The sequence below is a fragment of the Mobula birostris genome, chromosome 8 (genome assembly GCF_030028105.1).
Source record: "Mobula birostris isolate sMobBir1 chromosome 8, sMobBir1.hap1, whole genome shotgun sequence".
In the NCBI taxonomy this organism is placed as follows: Eukaryota; Metazoa; Chordata; class Chondrichthyes; order Myliobatiformes; family Myliobatidae; genus Mobula; species Mobula birostris.
The window spans coordinates 24521900-24542420 of record NC_092377.1 but is presented as its reverse complement, the minus strand read 5'-3'; the positions used below and the strand labels follow the sequence as shown (position 1 = coordinate 24542420).

The following is a 20521-nucleotide window of genomic DNA, read 5'->3' as shown; positions in this document are numbered from 1 at the left end:
GCCCCTCATCACCTTGGAAACTTCCAACAGATCTCCCCTTAGCCTCTGATGCTCCAGAGAAAAAAAAAACTCACATTTATTCTCGCATTTTTTCTAGGTTGTATGTTATTCAGCCTCTCCTGATAGTTCATGTCCTTTAAACCAGGCGGCATTCCTGGTGAGTCTCTTCTGCACCCTCTCCCAGGCATCAAAGTTCTTCCTATAGTGGGGCAACCAGAATTGTATGCAATACTCCAGATGTGGCCTAGCTAGTGACTTACATAGTTGCAACATAACTTCCTGCCTTTTGAACTCAACATCTCAACTAATAAAAGCAAGGATTCCATAAGCCTTCTGAACCACCTTATCGACCTGTGTAGCCACTTTCAAGGAGCCCAAGATCTCTCTGCTCAGCAACACTGATAAGGACCTTGCCTTGAGTGAAGGATGGATGTTGGAATTCTCCATATTCAGTCTTAGAGCAAGCGTTTAGTCATCTGCCCAAATAGTGGCTAGAACTGCTGCTTGTTGAATGATGTCACCTACCTGGGGATATGTTGTTGTGCAACCATAGAATTATACAGCACAGAAGCAGACACTTCAGTCGCCCTTGGCAAATCAAGTTCTCAAACAGGCACTACTCAAATATTGTGAGTGTCTCTGCTTCTTCCACCCTCTCAGAAGGTACAATCCAAATTCCACCCACCCTCTAAATAAAAGTCTACCTTATAACTTCTCTATGCTTTAGTGACCTCTGGTTACAGTAATATCTGCAATGGGGCCTAGCTTACTATTGCCTCCCCTAATGTTAAAGGTGCTTTAAAAATCATAGCTGCTTTTTCTGAGAAAATTCTACTAATGGCTGTATTGGAAAGATGTGGAATTTAAAATCCAGATACCTATCGAGTGCTCCACAATCACCAATGCCTTGGATATCTTGACAAAAGGACCTCCATTTATAAATTGCAATGATGCCTGACAGTCTAGCGATGACAGTAGCCACTTGTAGTTTGCCTGGAAGATGTTATAAAGGCATTTCATTTGCAGATCAGAATCTTGAGCTGGATTTTACCCATTGTTGCTGCACTAATAGGTGTTACATTTTTCCCCAATGTTGTATTAAATGTCATCAAAAGTATGACAGAACTGGGATATCCTTGCTTTCAAAAAGTTTCTCTCATTTTTTCCTCCATTTAAGAAGTGCAAAAATTTAATTGTCCCACAGCTGACAGCTGTTGCATCATTTTCACACTGATCATGAGATGTGTGGCAGTGCTATTAAACAACTCTCTCCATGAGGGACACAGTCTCCTTTGTACAGCACAGACAATAAGCTGAGGAGATAGTGGAAAATGGCAGGGAGAATCACGGTAACTACCAGCTAGTCCTTATCTTACTGAGAGCTAAGTATGAAGATTAAGGCTCATGATCTTATGATTAGTTTCTGTGGATAAATAACTAATGGACGTCATAAACATTTGATGAGATCATTGACCGTGTGGAGAACAAAGGGAGATGGATACCCACATAGGGTGCATTTTGACAAGAAGTGTATGGTCCAGCTCCATGAAAAGTGGACCTCCAACAGTAAATGGCAGCAAACACTTCAAGAAATGCTCAAATCTCTTTTTTCTCTCCCCCTTCAACTTTACACTTAAGGGTAAGAAGTACAGATGTGTTCTTACTGATCCATTTTCAGGTCAGGATAATCTAATCTCACTCCTGCAAAGGAAATATAAAGTTCTTTATTTAATGCAGCTAGAGAAGGCACGAGTAACAGTGGATAATTTATTCTACACCAGGTTAAAGGTAACGAGCTGCAGAAAAGTATAGCATTGTATATTTTACTGAGGAGCTGTATTCAATCTGCTTTATTTCTGAATGTTCTGAGTTTTGTAAGATTCGGTTATAAATCTGCTGTTGCTTGAATTACAAATCATATTGATTAAACAATCAAGATGGTACCAAGCTGCAATGTCTGTCAAGGTCATGGCTCAGACTTAGTTTTTTTTTGGTTCACAGGGTTGATTTTGAAACAGCATGTGGACTCGGGTCAGGCTAGGGTTTAGAGACAGGGATGAGGGAGAGTTAGTCAGGGGCAGTAAATAAAGTGTCAGGGGAAAGAACTGGTGTTTGGAATCTGAGTCAGAGCCCTCAAGAGTCAATAGCCAGTGATCACTGAGGATGGATGTCATGTCAGCAGATGCTGGGAACGAAGTCCAGTGTTCCGCAGGCTGATGTGTTCTGGGCTGGAGTTCCATTTGGGCAGGAGGTACAAGGGACCTGTGACAACCATTCCCCCAGGTCAGTGAGTTCCAGAGTTGGAGGTACATTCAGAGTCGAAAGGGTGAGGCCTGAAGATCAAAGTTCCTTGGTTGATGAGTCTAGGCCTGAAGGGAAAGGCCCATGATTAGTGAGTCCAGGGGTAAATACCCAGAGATCGGTGCAGAATGGATGACAAAGTCAAGGTTCAGAGGTCAGCGTGTCTGCAGTTACAAGCCCCAAGGGTGAAGAACAAAGTTAATGAGTCCAGGGATCAGAGGCCTAAGATCTGCAAATCCAGGCAAGGGACAGGAAGTTGGAGGCCCGATGTCTGACTCCGTGAGTACAGGACCTGAAGCACCTTCAGTAACTCCAAAAGACTGAGGTTTGGTAAAATACTGAAAGGCTTTTATTCACTGTACAATACGACCTCCACGGTGAGTGTCTGCCCCCGGACTGAGGGGGAGGGGCAAGGCGAAACACCTTTATACAGGACTCTGTGGGAGGAGCCACGGGGCAGTCAGCAGAGGGGCGTGTCCAGACAGTTAACTCAGTTACAACATATATACATGGTTTACCACATTCATCCCTCCTTTTTTAAAAAGAGTCCCCGCGGGGTGATGTGACTGACAATATTTTAAAAAAGTATATTTACAGGTCAAGTCTATCAGGCGGACGAATCCATCGCTGTGATCTACGTAGCACCAGTGGTGATTGCATCGGCGACGGTGGTTGTGCTGGTTTCAGCCTGACTTGAGTTGTCAGCACGTTAGGCATTGTTAATCCCTCTTGCGTGTGCGTCGCGCCTGGTATGAGAGTGTCGTGTGGTGTCTGTGTAGGGTTTGGAGTGCGCGGTGTCTCGTGGGTACACACATCGGTGGGTACGGGGTCAATAGTCACCACGGAGTGTTCAGGGTAGGGGCCCGGAGCTCCTGCGGGCACCAGGTCGCAGATGGAGACCGTGTCCTCCCGCCCATCAGGTAAAACCACGTAGGCATACTGGGGGTTCGCATGAAGTAAGTGAACCCTCTCGACCATCGCGGAGTATTTATTACACCTCGCATGTTTCCAGAGCAGCACTGGCTCCGGGGACGTCAGCCAAGTTGGTAGGGTGGTCCCGGTGGTCGACTTCCTGGGAAATGAAAAGAGCCGCTCATGAGGAGTGGCATTGGTGGCCGTGCATGACAGGGAGCGGATGGAGTGGAGTGCCTCAGGAAGGACCTCCTGCCAGCGAGAGACCGGCAATCCCTTTGACCTGAGGGCTAAGAGTGTGGCTTTCCACACCGTGGCATTCTCCTTCTCTACCTGTCCATTCTCCCGGGGATTATAGCTCGTGGTCCTACTAGTTGCAATTCCCCTAGCCAGCAGGTATTGGTGCAGCTCATCACTCATAAACGAGGACCCTCTGTCACTGTGGATATAGCATGGGTATCTGAACAGAGTGAAGAGCTTGCACAGGGCTTTTATAACTGACGTGGTAGTGGTGTCGGGGCAGGGGATGGCGAAGGGGAACCGCGAGTACTCGTCGATAATGTTAAGAAAGTACACATTGCGGTCGGTGGAGGGAAGGGGACCCTTAAAGTCAACACTCAGTCGCTCAAAGGGGTGGGTGGCCTTGATGAGTTGTGCCTTTTCGGGTCGGTAGAAGTGCAGTTTGCACTCTGTGCAGACTTGGCAGTCCCTGGTCATCATCCTGATCTCCTCAAGGGAGTAGGGCAGGTCCTGGGCTTTCACAAAGTGGAAAATCTGGGTGACCCCCGGGTGGCAAAGATCTACATGTAGGGCGTATAGCCGGTCGATCTGCGTGCTGGCGCACGTTCCCCGGGATAGAGCATCGGAGGGCTCATTGAGCTTCCCAGGCCTGTACATGATGTCATAGTTGTAGGCGGAGAGTTCGATTCTCCACCTCAGAATTTTATCGTTTTTGATTTTACCCCGCTGTTGGTTATTAAACATGAATGCGACTGAGCGTTGGTCAGTTAGCAGGGTGAACCTTTTGCCGGCGAGACAGTGCCCCCAGTGCTTAATAGCTTCCACTATGGCCTGGGCCTCTTTCTCCACCGCGGAGTGCCGAATTTCAGGGCCTTGAAGGGTACGGGAGAAGAACGCCACTGGTCTTCACGCCTGGTTGAGGGTAGCAGCCAGCGCAAAGTCGGAGGCGTCACTCTCCATTTGGAAGGGAATGGCCTCATCCACCGCATGCATTGCTGCTTTGGCAATGTCCCCTTTTATGCGGTTGAAGGCCGCGTGGGCCTCTGCAGAGAGGGGGAATGTGGTGGACTTGACCAGGGGGCGGGCCTTGTCTGCATAGAGACCCATTGGGCATAATATGAAAAGAAGCCCAGGCACCTTTTGAGGGCTCTGAGGGTGTTGGGAAGAGGGAGTTCCAACAGGGGGTGCATATGGTCGCAGGTATTGTCTTTTGAGGGCGCTCATCACACCATCGTAGCTCTGCTGGTCTCTGATCAGCGAATAAACCCGTGGACTGACCCTGGAGAGTAGAACTCTGCGCTTCGCTACGGGATCGGTCGCTTTAATCTCCTCTAGATACGCTTCGAAGCAAGCCAGCCAGAGTTCAAAAGCGTTTCCAGCTTCCGGTGTTTGCAAGTCAAGGTCTAATTTGTCGGGTCTCAGAGTGTGTTCCATGCTTTAAAATGTACAGCAAATAAAATTGAAGCTCCTTCAATAACTCCAAAAGACTGAAGTAGGGTAAATACTGAAAGGCTTTTATTCGCTGTACAATACAACCTCCATGGTGAGTGTCTGCCCCTGGACTGAGGGGGAGGGGCAAGGCGAAACACCTTTATACAGGATTCTGTGGGAGGAGCCACAGGGGCAGTCAGCAGAGGGGCGTGTCCAGACAGTTAACCCAGTTACAACATATATATATATGGTTTACCACAGGACCAAAGGCTGGAGGTGGCTTGTCCTGGGATTGGAGGCCTGTCTGTGTGTGTGTGAGTAGGTAGGAGGGCTTATTTTGCTTTTGTTATTTTTTGTTATTTTTTGTTGTTGCTGCTTGTGTTGCTGCTTAACACTGTGAGAATGCTATGTTGTCAGTAGAATGTGGCATTAGTTGTGGACTGCCTCCAGCACACCCTTAGGTGTGTTGGTTGTTAATGCAGTCATCCCACCTCTCCTGGAAGTTCCGGGAGTCTCCCGCATATTAATAGTGGCTCCCTGATGCCCGCAAATTATATACAATGCCCCGGAAATCAATTTTTGAGAGCGAGCGAGAGAGGGAGAGAGAGAGCACGAGAGAGAGAGAGAGCAACCACGAGAGGGAGAGAGCAAGTGTGTGAGAGAGAGCGAGAGAGAAAGCGCACGCGTGTAAGAGAGAGAGAAAGAGCGCGACATGGCAGAGTGTTCCAAAAAAAGAAAATATAAAACGTACGTCACCCCAGACTACACCACAGTGTACCCCTGCCTAACAGGGGTCAAAAATAATGACAGTGTTGCTCACTGCACTGTTTGCAACAGTGACTTTTCTATTGCCCATGGTGGGTCAAGACTGTAAAAGACATGTTGAGGTGAGTTTAATAGGTGTCATTCGTTCATTAGCATAGCTAAAGTTATTTAAACTGGCTGGCTGGCTGCTAAGGAGCTACTCTATTGCAGACATCCCACCTCTCCCAGAAGTTCCTGGAGTCTCCTGTAAATTGATGGTGCTACCTCCCTGAAATGAGTTTTTGCAGGGTGGGATGTCTGATAATGCAAACAATGCATTTCACCATGTGTTTTGATGCACCTGAACATATGATAAATAAATCTGAATCAGACAGCATATAAAACTGTAAATTGCTCTGTAGCAGAATGAAATCAGGGTTATTAACAAAAAAAAAACACATACAAGTAAGAATGAGTCTTTCACTTACTTGTACTTGCATTGCAATTCAATGCATTAATATCTCATCCGCTATTTCAAGAACACATCATTATCCATCTCGAATATTCACTTTCTATCCAAAAATTCATCAGTGTCTACCTTCAGTATATAGAATGACTGACTGAGTATCTACAGCCCTCTTGGAATAGGATTGCAAAGTTACACTACTTCTCAAGTAAAATTGGCTCTTCGTAATGTTGTCTTTTGACACTGTGACCCCTGGTTCTAGATACTGCAGCCATGGAAGATAAAAAAATTTTAAACTTACCCTGTCAATCCTTGTAAGAATTTCATATGTTTCCGTTCTCATGTTGCTAAAGTCAAACCAACATGGGCCCAATCTATTTAAACTACTATTGACCAAGAGATTCTGTTTTTTTTTCTGACCACTGATGTCAGACTAACTTTTTTCTCATTTCCCCTTCTCTCTCTCCCACTTTTCCCAAACAGAGGGATTACGTTTACTTTAGAGTCTTTCAGAACAGAGCGGCGGGCTGCAAACATTGTGAGAAGATGCTCATTGCTTAGGCAGTGTGAGGCTTAAAAAGAGCTGGAGTCCTTTCAGAGCTTTTCAGTGGGCTGCAATCATAATCATCTCTTAGGCACGTAGTGGTGGCCAATAAAAAGAAGCAAGGTGTAAGTGGAACGGCCAGTGTTGGAGTGGGCAGACTTAGGTGAGAACAGGTGCAGGCTAGAACTTAAGCTTGACAAGTTAGGGATGTAACAGGTGGTAGTTAATGCTCCTCCTGTGAGATGGGTGATTGTAGTGTACCTAACGGTCTTCCGATGACTCCATCTGTGGGAAGTGTATCCTTCTTCGGCTCCTGACTGACAAGTTCAAGGAGCTGAAGCTGGAGCTGAGTCATCCAGGAGGCAGAAACCTCAGAGATGAGACTTCGACTGAGGTGGTCACACCCAGAGTGCATGCTACAGAAGGGTGAATACCGGGAGATGCAAGAGGAGTAAAGGCTGATTTATCCTTGTGCGTCAAATCGACACCGTAGGTACGGCGTAGCTGCGAACCCCACGCAGAGCCTACATGGATCCCTACACCATAGCCTGACGCGCACCTCTCCCAAAATGTAACATGACCACAAATGACCGCAACAACTGTGATTGGTCCGCTTGGTAGCATCGCATTTCCTCCTACGCTGCAATAGCTTCCCATTGGGCGACTGAAGGGCAGGGAAGGAGCTCTGGCTGCAATGCTTTCCATAAAGCTTTACAGACCTCCAAAATTATGGAGGACACATTTCGCTTTACGAAAAAAGACTCTCGCTTTAAACTTGTTTACCCTGAGAAAGACTACCATGACCATGAAGCCTTGCAGGGGCAGGTGTGTGCGCATGCGCGATGTGCCCGAATTGCAGAGCAACGCAGACACACCAACGCACAAGTATAGATGCTCAAAACGTGCATAGGTCCCTTGCGTAGGTTACGGTGTTTATTTAACACAGAAGTATAAATCAGCCAGTGTTGAGTTCCCCTGTGGCCATTACCCTCCACAACAAGTGAACCTCTTTGGATAGTGCTGGGGGGTGGGGGGTTGAGTGAATGACTTACTATGACTTATTAGGGCACTGCAGCAGTAATGAGGCCAGCGGCACCATAGCCAGCTCTGAGGCTCAGCAGGGAAGGGTAAAGTCAGGCAGCGCAATAGCAATAGGAGAGTCAGTTGTCAGGGAAACAGACAGTGGTTCTGTGGCTGCGAAGTAGGTGCCAAGATGGTGTGTTGCCTCTCAGGTTCCAGGGTCCAGTATGTCTCAGAGTAGCTGCATACTATTCTCAAGATAGACAGTGAGCATCCAAAGATCATGGTGCACATTGGTGGAGCAGACTCGATGGGCTGAATGGCCTAATTCTGCTCCTAAGTCTTATAGTTTTAAGGTAGATGATCTTGTAATGCAGTTAAAGACTGGTAGATGTGATGTTGTAGGCATCACTGAGTGATGTTAAAAGAAGACAGTTTGGAACTCAGCATGCAAGGATATACACTGTATAGTTAGGACAGGCAGGGAGGCAGGGGGGCAGGGGGTGGGGGGCTGGCTTTGTTGGTATAATCTTAATCAAATCCTTAGAAAGAGGCGACATAGATTCAGAAGATCCTTGTGGGCAGAGTTAAGAAACTGCAAGGGTAAAGAGACCCTGTTGGGAGTGCAGGCCTCTGAGTCATAGCCAGGATGTGGGATATAAGTTATAATAGGAGATGGAAAAGGCATGTAATACGGGGAATGTTATAATAGTCATGGGGAATGTTATAATAGTCATGGGGGTTGTGGTTTCAGTATGCAGGTAGATTGGGGAAAAAAATCAGGTTGGTGCTGGGTCCCAACAGTTGGAATTTGTAGAATGCCTACAAGTTCTGGTTGAGACCACTAGGGGAAAGGCAATTCTGGACTGAGTGTTGTGTAATTAAGCAGATTTGATTAGGGACCTTAAGGTAAGGGAAGCCTAAGGAGACACGGATCATTATATGATAGAATTCACCATGCAGTTTGAGAGGGAGATGTATCAGTATTGCAGTGGAGTAAAGGGACTTACAAAGGCATGGGAGAGGAGCTGGCCAAAGTTGATTGAAAGGGGTTACTATCAGGGATGACAGCAGGACAGCAATGGCTGGAGCTCCTGGGGGCAGTTTGGATGGTGCAGGATAGATACATCCCAAAGATGAAGTGTTCTAAAGAGAGAATGAGGCAACCGTGGCTGACAAGGGAAGTCAAAGACAGCATAAAAGCAAAAGGGAGGTTATAAAATATTGCAAAAATTAGTGGGAAGTTCGAGGATTTGGAAGCTGTTAAAAATCAACAAAAGCAACTTTTAAAACCATAAGGAGGGAAAAGATGAAATATGACGCAAAGCTAGCTAATGATATAAAAGAGGATACCATAACTTTTTCCAGATATCTAAAGAGTAAAAGAGGGATGAGAGTGGATACTGGACAGTTGGAACATGATACTGGAGATTTAGTAATTGGGCAAAAAGAAATGGCAGATGAACTGAATAAATATTTTGCATCAGTCTTCACTGTGGAACACAAGCATAATGCCAGAAATGCAAGAGTGTCAGGGCCAGTAGTGAATGTTGTTGCAATTATTAAGGAGAAGGTTCTTGAGAAGCTGAAAGGTCTGAAGGTAGAACTGTAACTGTAAAAGAAATTAGAGGGAATGTTGGTCTTTATCTGTTCTGATGGTGAAAATATCTTCAACCACTTTTTATAAGACGATCTGGCTGTCCAACTTGTGTAATAAGCACTTTTGCCTTTGTTTGTTCTTTCAACAATCACTATATACTGGAATTGTTCTTGAGGACAGGAAAATTGTTTAATTGTTTAATTGTTTATCACTCCACTCTTTAAGAAAGGAGGGAGGCAGAAGAAAGTTAGCCTGACTTCAGTAGTTGGGGAGATGTTGGAGTCCTTTATTACGGAAGAGGTTTTGGGATACTTGGAGGCAGCATGGGTTCCTTAAGGGGAAGTCTTGACTGACAAATTAGTTGGAATTCTTTGAGGAAATAACAGGCAGGATAGACAAAGGACAGTCTGTGGACATTGTTCACTTGTATTTTCAGAAGGCCTTTGATTGGATAGAATACATGAGGCTGCTTAACAAGATAAAAGCTCAGGGTATTATAGGAAAGATACTAACACGGCTAGAAGATTAGCTGACTGGCAGGAGGCAAATTGTGGAAATAAAAGGAGCCTATTCTGTGTGGCTGTCGGTGACTGGTGGTGTTCAGCAGGGTTGATATTGGGACCATTTCTTTTCACTTTATATGTTAATTTGTATGACATAATTGTGGCCAAGTTTGCAGACAATGTGAAGATGGTTGGAGGGGCAGGTAGTGTTGAGAAAGCTGGGAGTTTACAAAAGCATTAAACAGATTGGAAGAATGGGCAAAGATGTGGCAGATGGAATATAGTGCAGGAAGATTTGGTAGAAGGAATGAAGAAGTAGACTGTTTTCTAAATGGGTAAAAAATTCAAAAATCAAAGATGCAAAGGGACTTGTGCAAAGGTTCCATAATGGTTAACTTGTGGGTTGAGTTGGAGGCAAGGTTGTGATGTTGAGGCTTTATAAGGCATTGGTCAGACTGCACTTGGAGTATTGTGTGCAGTTTTGGGCCCATTAACCAAAAGATGTGCTGGCATTGGAGAGGGTCCAGATGAGGTCAGTGAGAAAAACTCTGGGAGTGAAAGGGTTAATATTTGAGGAGAGCTTAATGGCTCTGGGCCTGTACCCACTGTAGTTTAGAAGAATGAGGTAGGATCTCAATGAAACCTATCAAACATTGAAAGGTCTAGATAAAGTGGATGTGGAGAGTATGCTTCCGATAGTGGGGAAATCTAGGACCGGAAGGCATAGCCTCAAGGTAGAGGGATGCCTATTTAGAACAACAATGAGGAGGAGGTTCTTTAGCGAGAATGTGGTGAGTCTGTGGAATTCTTTGCCACAAATAGCTGTGGAGGCATATTCATTTAGTTTCTTAATCAGTCAGAGCATCAGAGGTTACTTGGAGAAGGCAAAGTAATGGGGCTGAGATGGATAATAAATATTCCATGATGGAATTTCAGAGCATTAGATGGACTGATTGGCCCAATTCTGCTCCTACAGTATGTCTTATGTTCTTATATTTGCTATCTTTCAATCTGTGGGAATAATTCCAGAATACATGGAATTTTTCAAGAGGATAACCAGTGCAACCATTATCATCAATAACAACCTCCTCCAAAACTATGTGCAAGACATCCTATTCAGGAGATTGCTTGGCTTTTAGTCACATTAATTTCTTTCACCACATCATTCACTCTGCACATAGTGTTTCCTATTTTTTTCAGGGAGGTTTTCTATGTGTTCCACAAAACTGTCACACAATATCTGCCTGATTTCACTGCTATTTCCCTATTCTACGATATAGCTTTCCTGACTCATATTGTACAGGATCCACATTACCATAACAAATATTTTCCTTTCCAGAAATCTATAAAAGCTTTGACTATTTTTATGCTTCTTAGTTGATACTTTACCACATTCCTATCCTCCACTCCCCCCCAATCTATACTGTTCCCCACCCCAATTTGAAGGGACCTTTGTTACACAGTGCTTTGATCAGTTTGCATATCCTCCCTGCAATCTTTTCTCATCCACACAGCCTGCAAAAGTCATGTACCTGTCAGACAAGTGTAACCTTTACAGTTTCTTCAATGGTGATTTTTAGATCTCTTTACCTCCTTCATTTTTGTTAGCAAAAGCATTTGCAATAGAAACAAAAAAATAAAATTTAGAAGCCAATTAGCGCAGATACCAATCATTTGTATTATAATGTAATAAAATAAAATCCAAATGTGCTGCAGGATTTAAAATGCTGATATTATCTTCTTAATGTCTTGCAAAATGATAAATTAAGGAATATTTATTACTCTGATTAAAAATGATGCATACTGTAATTGTTCAAACTAAAATTTCCTTGTCTTTGTAGCCCTGTACCATATTCTTCTTTAAAACAGATCAATCATACAATTAAGTCAATCAAGATAAAAGAAAAACATGAGTGTTAAAATTGATGTTATCTTCTTAATTACAAGTGAACATGCATCTGAATAAAGAAGAAAAAAAAATGACAAGCCAGTTTACCTGGAAATTCCATGCTTATACATCAGGGTCCTCATGAATGGGGCAGGTCTGATAAAACTCTTCGGGTTCTCTAGAAATAGTTTACCAATTCATCCCTTTGAGATGGTGACAAGAAGATTCCCCACCCAGTTGTTAGAGGCCAAAGTGCTAAGGAAAATAGGGGAATTCAAATCCACTTTAATGATCATTCATACAAACATATTGCAAATCTTTAGAGGATAACAAGGTGGAAACAACATGAACATTCTTCACACAATTCACTGTTGCTATCTATAATCAAATTTAATTCTCATTCTGATGACCTGACACCCCATGTGGGGGAAGCAGTGCTGATTGAATCTCAGCTGCAATTAACTGCTGCAGACAATTGTCCCCAAGCACAATTGCTACTCTAATCAGAAACCCGTTGAAAGATATTGGGCAATTACATCTCTAATTATTGTTTCTATTGAGAGTATTCTTGACAGCATAAACCTTATGCAATCTTTCAAATCATTTCTGAGGGTTGATGCAGTTTATTGTATGAAAGACTTAAACATGGTTGATGCAGTTTGTTGTTGAAAGACTTAAACACTACACTTAGACAACATGGCTGCTCTTCCTGAGAATGTTTGCATTAACTGAAGTGGTAATGTAATCAAGGAAAGAAAAAAAACAAAGGCAAAGGTGTTTATTGCACAAGTTGGACAGCCAGATCGTCTTATAAAAAGTGGTTGAAGATATTTTCACCATCAGAACAGGTAAAGACCAACATTCCCTCTAATTTCTTTTACAGTTACACAGACCAATAATTGCTCTGAGCAGGAAATTTTTACATGTCCTGAAAACTGTGCAGCATTTTAAATGCTTTCTTTCTGTAATATTAAGAATGAAAATTGAAAACTCACATACCTTTGATTTTTTGGTTAATCTTAGGGTCTAATGAAAGACAGTAAAACAAATAATTGATTTGAAACTTTTTATCATCTGTTTTTATTACTGATCCATTCTCTATAAACATTGTCCAGACTAATTTTACATCCAGATGAAAGATACATCTTAGTCCTCATTAGATCATCCAAATGTTCCACTTCTATTCTGTTTCTGGATATATATTTGATTAAATTCATAAGACCGAACTGATGTTTGCAGTCAGCACTAGAAGATTGAAATGTTCCAACAATGTCAGCAAGAATTGACAGTTCTTCAAATTCTTTGCTTTTATGAACATAGTTCAACAAATCAGTGAATGTCTTTATTAACAATCAGCTACCGACTTCCATTCCGTTTTTATTGTTACAATTTATAACAGTGTTATAACTTGAAACACTGACAATGTAAATATACTGAAGCTCTAAAATGTTTCAAAGTAAAGGTACATTTATTATTTTAAAAATTTACGGATATATTCATTAACACATAATTACAGGATATTTCACAATTATATTAATATAGATTGCAAATTTATATTAACATTATATAAAAGAAAATTCCAGCTGCGTGCCAACAAAAGCTATATTCACAAGAGCTTTTCAGTTACTGCACAGCCGCAGACCCGGGCAGCTTAGAGGGAACAGTAATAATAAATTTGCGCACACTGCAATTCAACATTTCACAATTCACAATTTATTACCCAAAGATTTGAGATCCTGAATCTAATATGCTGTCATGGACTTCATTTGAAAAATAAATAAGTAAATAAGTACAGATATTATTTTGTAATTTATTGACCTGTGTGGTGATAATGCAGCGTCATGTTGTGGAAGATTGCAATAGGCACCATTTTCAAGGAATGCAGCGCATCCAAAAAGATGTTTGGGTTGAGTTGTTCTCCGATCTTGGCAATCCATTTGCAAACATTTCATCACCATATGAGGACACATAATCAGGTCACTGTTCACTTGTGTGTCCACCAAATAACTGGCCTTTACGTACTTATCAATCAGTTGATTGGTCCTCATTACAGAAGATCGATTGTGATATAGGGAGGGAGTCTCATTGCTGATGGGTTATGTGGCAAACTCTGTGTGTTGTCTGGAATTTTGCCCACGTAGGCTTATAAATGGGATTGAAGTCTATATGTATGTTTATAGAATCGTTTGTAGAAAACCATGCTTTTAGGAATTCTCTTTCATGCTGTGTGTTTGTTTGTGCCATGACTTTCAGTGATACCTAGTCAAATTTCTGCCCCTCTCAGTCCATGGGTAGGGACTAAGGGGAGTTGGTCATGCTGCTTACAGCCAGTTGATGTTTATGAATCCTTGTGGATGTGTTCTCCCAGTTTGGCCAATGTAATATTTGCTGCAGTCCCTGCATTGGATCTTATGGACCACATTGTTCTTGTCCAAAAGCTTGGTTCATTCTTTTGGTCTGCAGAGTACTCTCCTCAATCCTGCTGTTGGATTATGCGCAGCTGAAATTCTACGTTCTTGGAGCAGTCAGGCTGTCATTTCTGAGATACTTCAAATGCGTCGAAGGGCAACCAATTTGGTTCCTTATTGGTTGGTGCCTTGTCGACTTCGTAGGCATTGTGCAAATACTTTGAAGAGTCGTTTCTCCTCTTTATCCTTCAGCTCCACTGTGCTGCAGTGTGTTTCCACTCTTCAGAACAACATTTTGAATCAGCTCTTCTTGTGTGCATTAGGATGGTTACTGTGATTGTGCAGGATCTCATCTGTATGTGTTCCTTTATGATAAACAGGTGTTTCTAACGTGCCACCTGTGTTTCCAAGAATGCCAGTTTCCCCTCAGTTTCTGTTTCCATCATGACAAAAGGGGTTGTCCTTTCTTACATTTAAAATATCTCTGAAATGACATCCCGATTCCTCCAAGAACATCGAATTTCAGTCACTCATAAACCAACAGCAAGATTAAGTATTCTGCGAATCTAAAGAACAAACCAAGCTATTGAACAAGAACAAAGTGGTCTACAAAATCCAATGTAGGGACAGCAGCAAATATTGCATTGGCCAGCTGGGAGAACACATCCACAAGGATCCATGAGCATCAACTGGCTGTAAGCGGTATGACCAACTCTCCCTAGTCCCTACCCATTAAGATCAAGAGGGGCACAAATTCAACTGGGCAACAGTCAAAGTCATGGCACAAGCAAATGTGTGGCATGCAAGCGAATTCCTGGAAGCATGGTCTTCTGCAAACACTTCTATAAGCAAACATGTAGACCTTGATCCCATTTCTAAGCCAATGTGGGTAAAACTCCAAAAAATACACAGAATTTGCCACACATCCAATCAGCGACGAGACCCCATCGCTTTGTCACAATTGAGCTTCCATAATGATGACCAATTAATAGATTGATAAGAATATAAAGGCCAAACATTCGGAAAACACAGCACAAATGAACAGTGCACTGATGATGCCTTCTCATATAGTGATGAAACGTTTGCAAATGGATTGCCAAGATCAAAGAACAACTCAACCCAACCATCAACTGAGGAACACATTGTCCAAGTTATTTCAACATCCAAAAAGAACAAGGACATTTGGAAAAGGGAACTCTATTACATACAAATTTCCTTCCATCAAATTCCATCCAAACTTGGAAATATGGCACCATTCTCTCTTTGTCATTGGATCGAAATCATGGAACATCCTGCCTTACTTGAAAGTATGTTTGACAGCAGGGTTGTAGCAATTCAAGCAGGTGACTTATCACTACTCTCTGAAGGATTATTGCACTTTGGTAATTCCTGCAATCCATAAATACAAACATGAGTGCAGGGGCAATTCTAGAAAGGAGATGTTGAATCCCATCAGTAAAAACTTTGCAAAAGAGAAGGATAATCTAACAGAAGTTTTTAAGTCTTTTAAAATAATTCGGTAGGGAAATTGTAGAGAATATGATTCTTTTTGCAAGTAGTCAAATGAGAGTTCTATAAATACAGGATTGGTGTTGATAAAAACCTCTAAAGGATTTGGAAGAAACATTGACACAAAATTTGGTTAGAATGTAGAACTTGTAACCACAAAGATTGATTACAGTGTAAACACAAAATAATCTGCAGATGCTGGGGTCAAAGCAACACTCACAGCATGCTGGAGGAACTCAGCAGGTCGGGCAGCATCCGTGGAAAAGATCGGTCGACGTTTCGGGCCGGAACCCTTCGTCAGGACTGTAGAGGGAAGGGGCAGAGGCCCTATAAAGAAGGTGGGGGGAGGGTGGGAAGGAGAAGGCTGGTAGGTTCCAGGTGAAAAACCAGTAAGGGGAAAGATAAAGGGGTGGGGGAGGGGAGGCAGGGAGGTTTTGGCAGATGGAGCGGAGGTGCTCGACGAAGCAGTCCCCCAATCTGTGTCGGGTTTCACCGATGTAGAGGAGGCCGCAGCGGGAGCACCGGATGCAATAGATGACCCCAACAGACTCACAAGTGAAGTGTTGCCTCACTTGGAAGGACTGTTTGGGGCCCTGAATGGTGACAACCACAACAGACAGGATCTCCCAGTAGCCACCCAATTCAACTCTGCTTCCCACTCCCATTCAGATATGTCCATACATGGCCTCCTCTACTGCCATGATGAGGCTAAACTCAGGTTAGAGGAGCAACACCTCATATACCGTTTAAGTAGTCTTCAGCCCCTTGGTATGAACATAGAATTCTCCAACTTCTGGTAACTCCCTCCCCCTCCCTTCCCCTATCCCTATTTCACTCTGCCCCCTCCCCCAGCTGCCTACCTCCTCCCTTTTGGTTCCGCCTCCTTCTACTACCCATTGTGTTTTCCCCTATTCTTCACCTTTCCTGCCTATCACCTCCCTGTCTCCCCTCCCCCACCCCTTTATCTTTCCCCTTACTGGTTTTTCACCTGGAACCTACCAGCCTTCTCCTTCCCACCCTCCCCCTACCTTCTTTATGGGGCCTCTGTCCCTTCCCCCTACAGTCCTGACGAAGGGTTCTGGCCCGAAACGTCGACCGATCTTTTCCATGGATGCTGCCTGACCTGCTGAGTTCCTCCAGCGTGTTGTGAGTGTTGATTAGGGTGTGGAGCTTATTCCCACAAGGACTAAGTGAGGAAAATTGGCACAGATGAACTTCCTGGGGAGCCGAGAGGGAAAGAAATTGAAGATTCTGCGGATTGGATGAGATAAGGGGAGGTGGTAGCAGGCTCAGTGGGTTCTGCTGTAAGTTCAAAGTTCAAAGTAAAATTTATTGACAGAGTACATACATGTCACCACATACAACCCTGAGATTCTTTTTCCTGTGGGCATACTTAGCAAATCTATAGAACAGTAACCATAAACAGGATCAATGAACAACAAACTGTGCAAATCCAAATATAAATAAATAGCAATAAAGTTCTATATAGTTCTATGTGAACAAACATACTGCTTCTCATTGCGTGGTCAGACTGTGCACTGTGGAAATTGGCCGTAGGAAACATCATGATAGCAGGATTGATAAAGGTCTGTGCATCTTCCACCAGTACCAGAAGCAACCAGCACACGAGCAGGTATCACCCAGTCAGAATTAATGTTGCCAAAAGAGAAAACGGGCAAAATCAGAGAAGGGAGAGAAGCCTTGTTAAAAATTGTTTCTTCAGCTTTCTGAAGCAATAAAAAATGCTCAATTTTTATTCCGAATGTTTTATTTCGAAAGATTGGCATTACAAGTTAAAACAAATCAAATGAAGTATTCTACACATAATTACTTTACAATGGTGTCTGATGAAATCCCTGAATGGATATTGCTTCAGCTTCAGTCAGAAATGGGTGGACAGTTATTCCTCAATCACTATATTTACCACAAGTGGCAGGAAATATGTGAGACAACAACCGAGTTTAAACACAGCATTCTTGGCTGATGAAACTGGTTCTGAATCTACAATAAGGTACACAACACTTTGTAACTACAGAGTAATCAATAACCTTAAACCTAAAAAATAGCTGTCACATTAATCAGCTTGCCATTTTATTTTCTCTTGTTCTTGCATAATAGACATGCAATAGAATAATTTTAGTTTTTTGTTCCTTTGAAAGAATCCTTTATTCAGACTGTTGCTGTATTGCATAAGAGCATTACCAAAATAAAGAGCTAAATAACTAACAACATGGGTTTATGTGAATGTCCGGCGCTTCTCCTGAGACGCATGGCAGTCAGACAGAAGCATGTACATCAAAAGATCGATTTACAGTGTGACACGGTCATGCACACAACCTCTTGCATAGCTCAACCCACATATAGTAAGGCACTATTTCCTCATCACAGCCCAGTGTCCGTAAGCAGGTTGCTCTGGACATCAAAAAAGTATACAATATCATTCCAGATGAAGAAATACATAAATGTTTAGGATGAGAGCAATTTATCATCTTCCACTTATGTGCTCACAGGATGAAGGAAATGTCTTAAAATGTATCGGCACACAGTTTGAAATCAATACGTTTTTTTTCCCTCTACATCAATTTGAAAGCAGATGTGCTGACAGCGCACTCAGTGAGCTATAGCTTCAGTGTTCCATGTGCACACTGAGCAGGTTATACACAACGAAAGGCTTGAAAGCATTCAAAGAGGAAATCTGTAGGTTGTCCTAATGCTTGTGGGCCAGCTTAGTTCTTATTTAGTTGAGCTGGTCTTCATACTGCTTGCGGAAGCAGTCTCCAGCTGGAAAGAATTCCCAGCATCGTTCTTGATACATTTTCCACACGTAGGATTCCTAATAGATAAAATTAAAATGTTATCTTATGCAGGCCACTGTATGTCACTCTGTATTCAATAATCCAGGCAGCACTGTGCCAAATTTCTAAAGTTTAACAAAATGCCAACTAAAAAGGATTGTTAAGAGAGTTAAGCTCCCACACATTAGACAGAATTATTTGGTGAAAATAGACAATTAGAGCACCAGAGTTACTTAAAACACAAAGATAGACTTTGTAGACGGCACTGTGAGTTATTTATCGCATGAAACTTGCCAAAGCAAACGTGCCATGGTAAAAATAGCATTCTTGGCATAATTCCTTTCTATTTCAATCCATTCTAACCTTGATCTTCTACAATGAAGTTCGAAAGTATTTGCTGCCTTCCCAGATATTGCATGTATAAGAAAATGTTAGAAATCTAGCAGGGCTTGCCAGCAAACAAGAAAGTGCTGATCTTCAATGAGGGATCTCATGCACTGACCATATTTATTATTTTCCGTTATTAATATTAATAAAAAATAATTGCTATGATGGTGAATAATAATTTCTTCCAGCTTAATCTCTCTTTTAGACCATAAGACCATAAGACATAGGAGCAGAATTAGGCCATTTGCCCCATCAAGCCATGACTCATTGATTATCCCCCTCAACTCCATTCTCCTGCCTTCTCCCCGTAACCTTTGATGCCCTGACTAATCATGAAACCATCAACCTCTGCTTTAAATACACGCAATGACATGGCCTCCACAGCCATCTGGGGCAATGAAGTCCCCAGATTCACTGCCCTAGCTAAAGAAATTCCTCCTTATCTCTGTTCTAAAGGGACATCACTCTATTCTGAGGCTGTGCCCGCTGGAACTAGATTCACCCCTATAGGAAACATCCTCTCCTCATCCACTTTAGCTAGACCTTCCAATATTCAATAGGTTTTAATGGGATCCCCCTGCTTTCTTCTAAACTGCAGTGGGTACAGGCCCAGAGCCATCAAGCGCTCCTCAGAATTGTTCTTATGAAACACCTCTGAACAGTCTCCAATGTCAGAACACCTCTTTTTAGATAAAGGGCCCAAAACTGCACACAATACTCCAAGTGTGGTCTGGCCAATGCCTCATGAAGACTCAGCATTACATTCTTCCTTTTATATTCTAGTCCTCTTGAAAAGAATGCTAATATTGCATTTGCTGAGAATCTGGGTATCATGTGTCTTTAAGCCCTACACCCATCCACCCTTACTCAGAAGCAGACTCAATGGGCTGAATGGCCTAGTTATGCTCCTATGTTGTATGATCTTATCAGAAAGTGGTGGCTCTTACCTGTCCGGTGTGCTCGGTTTCATCTTTATTAATAAGGTACATCAAGAAAAATCTGGAGGAATAAAGACATCAGTCAGCATCATTTAAATAAGCTTTACACACAATCTGACTTGAAACAACATTTATATTCAAATTCAATATCAATTACAGAATGCATTCTTGCTTTTTTAATGTGAAGTATTGATTTCTAATACACGAGAGATTAAGCAGAAATGTAAAATCATTGTGAGATGCGATCTGCATTGAAGGCCACAGTAACATTTTTCTCAAAGCTCACCCCAAAGTCCACAACATTCTTAAGTGGGAGGGTGAACAGCCGGAGGTCGTGGTCCATGTCAGTAACAATAACGTGGATTGGAGGGTGATGAGGTCCTGAAAAGCGGTTCAAAAAGTTAGGTGATAAGTTAAAGGACAAGATCTTGAGGGTTGGGATCTCAAGACTGATACCCATGCCAGGTGCTAGTGAGACCAGATCTAAGGAGTTGGTGCAGGAGCTCTATATGTGCAATCTAGATTGTACCATTCCATCCATAACCCTAAACATTCATTCATTTCAGACATCTGTCCAACTCCTATTTGAATACTACAACTGAATCTTTTCCATTGCAATCCCTGGCAGTACATTCCAAAAGCCAACCACTCAGCAGGACAAAGTCCTCATATCACTATTGGTTCTTTTCTCAGGTGCTTTCATTCTACCTCACCAAGTTCACAACCCTTCAGGTAATGGGAACAGTTCCACTCTATCCATTTCATCTTTACACTTCACTATTTAAATACCTCTAGATAATTCTCTTGCAAGAGGAGCAACTCCAGCCTCTCAAGT

At 42.7% G+C, this 20521-nt stretch overlaps 1 protein-coding gene across 1 annotated transcript in view; it reads right to left on the bottom strand.

Annotated features, from left to right (window-relative positions):
* Positions 1–17328: 17328 nt before the first annotated feature.
* ryr2a (ryanodine receptor 2a (cardiac)) overlaps positions 17329–20521 on the bottom strand; it is a 785545-nt gene continuing 782352 nt past the window's right edge. The window contains exons 102-103 of the mRNA XM_072264911.1: positions 19696–19747; positions 17329–18399 (exon numbers count right to left, since the gene is read on the bottom strand). Coding sequence (XP_072121012.1) covers positions 18304–18399; positions 19696–19747 — 148 coding nt within the window. The 3' untranslated portion in view covers positions 17329–18303. The remainder of the gene's footprint in view (positions 18400–19695; positions 19748–20521) is intronic.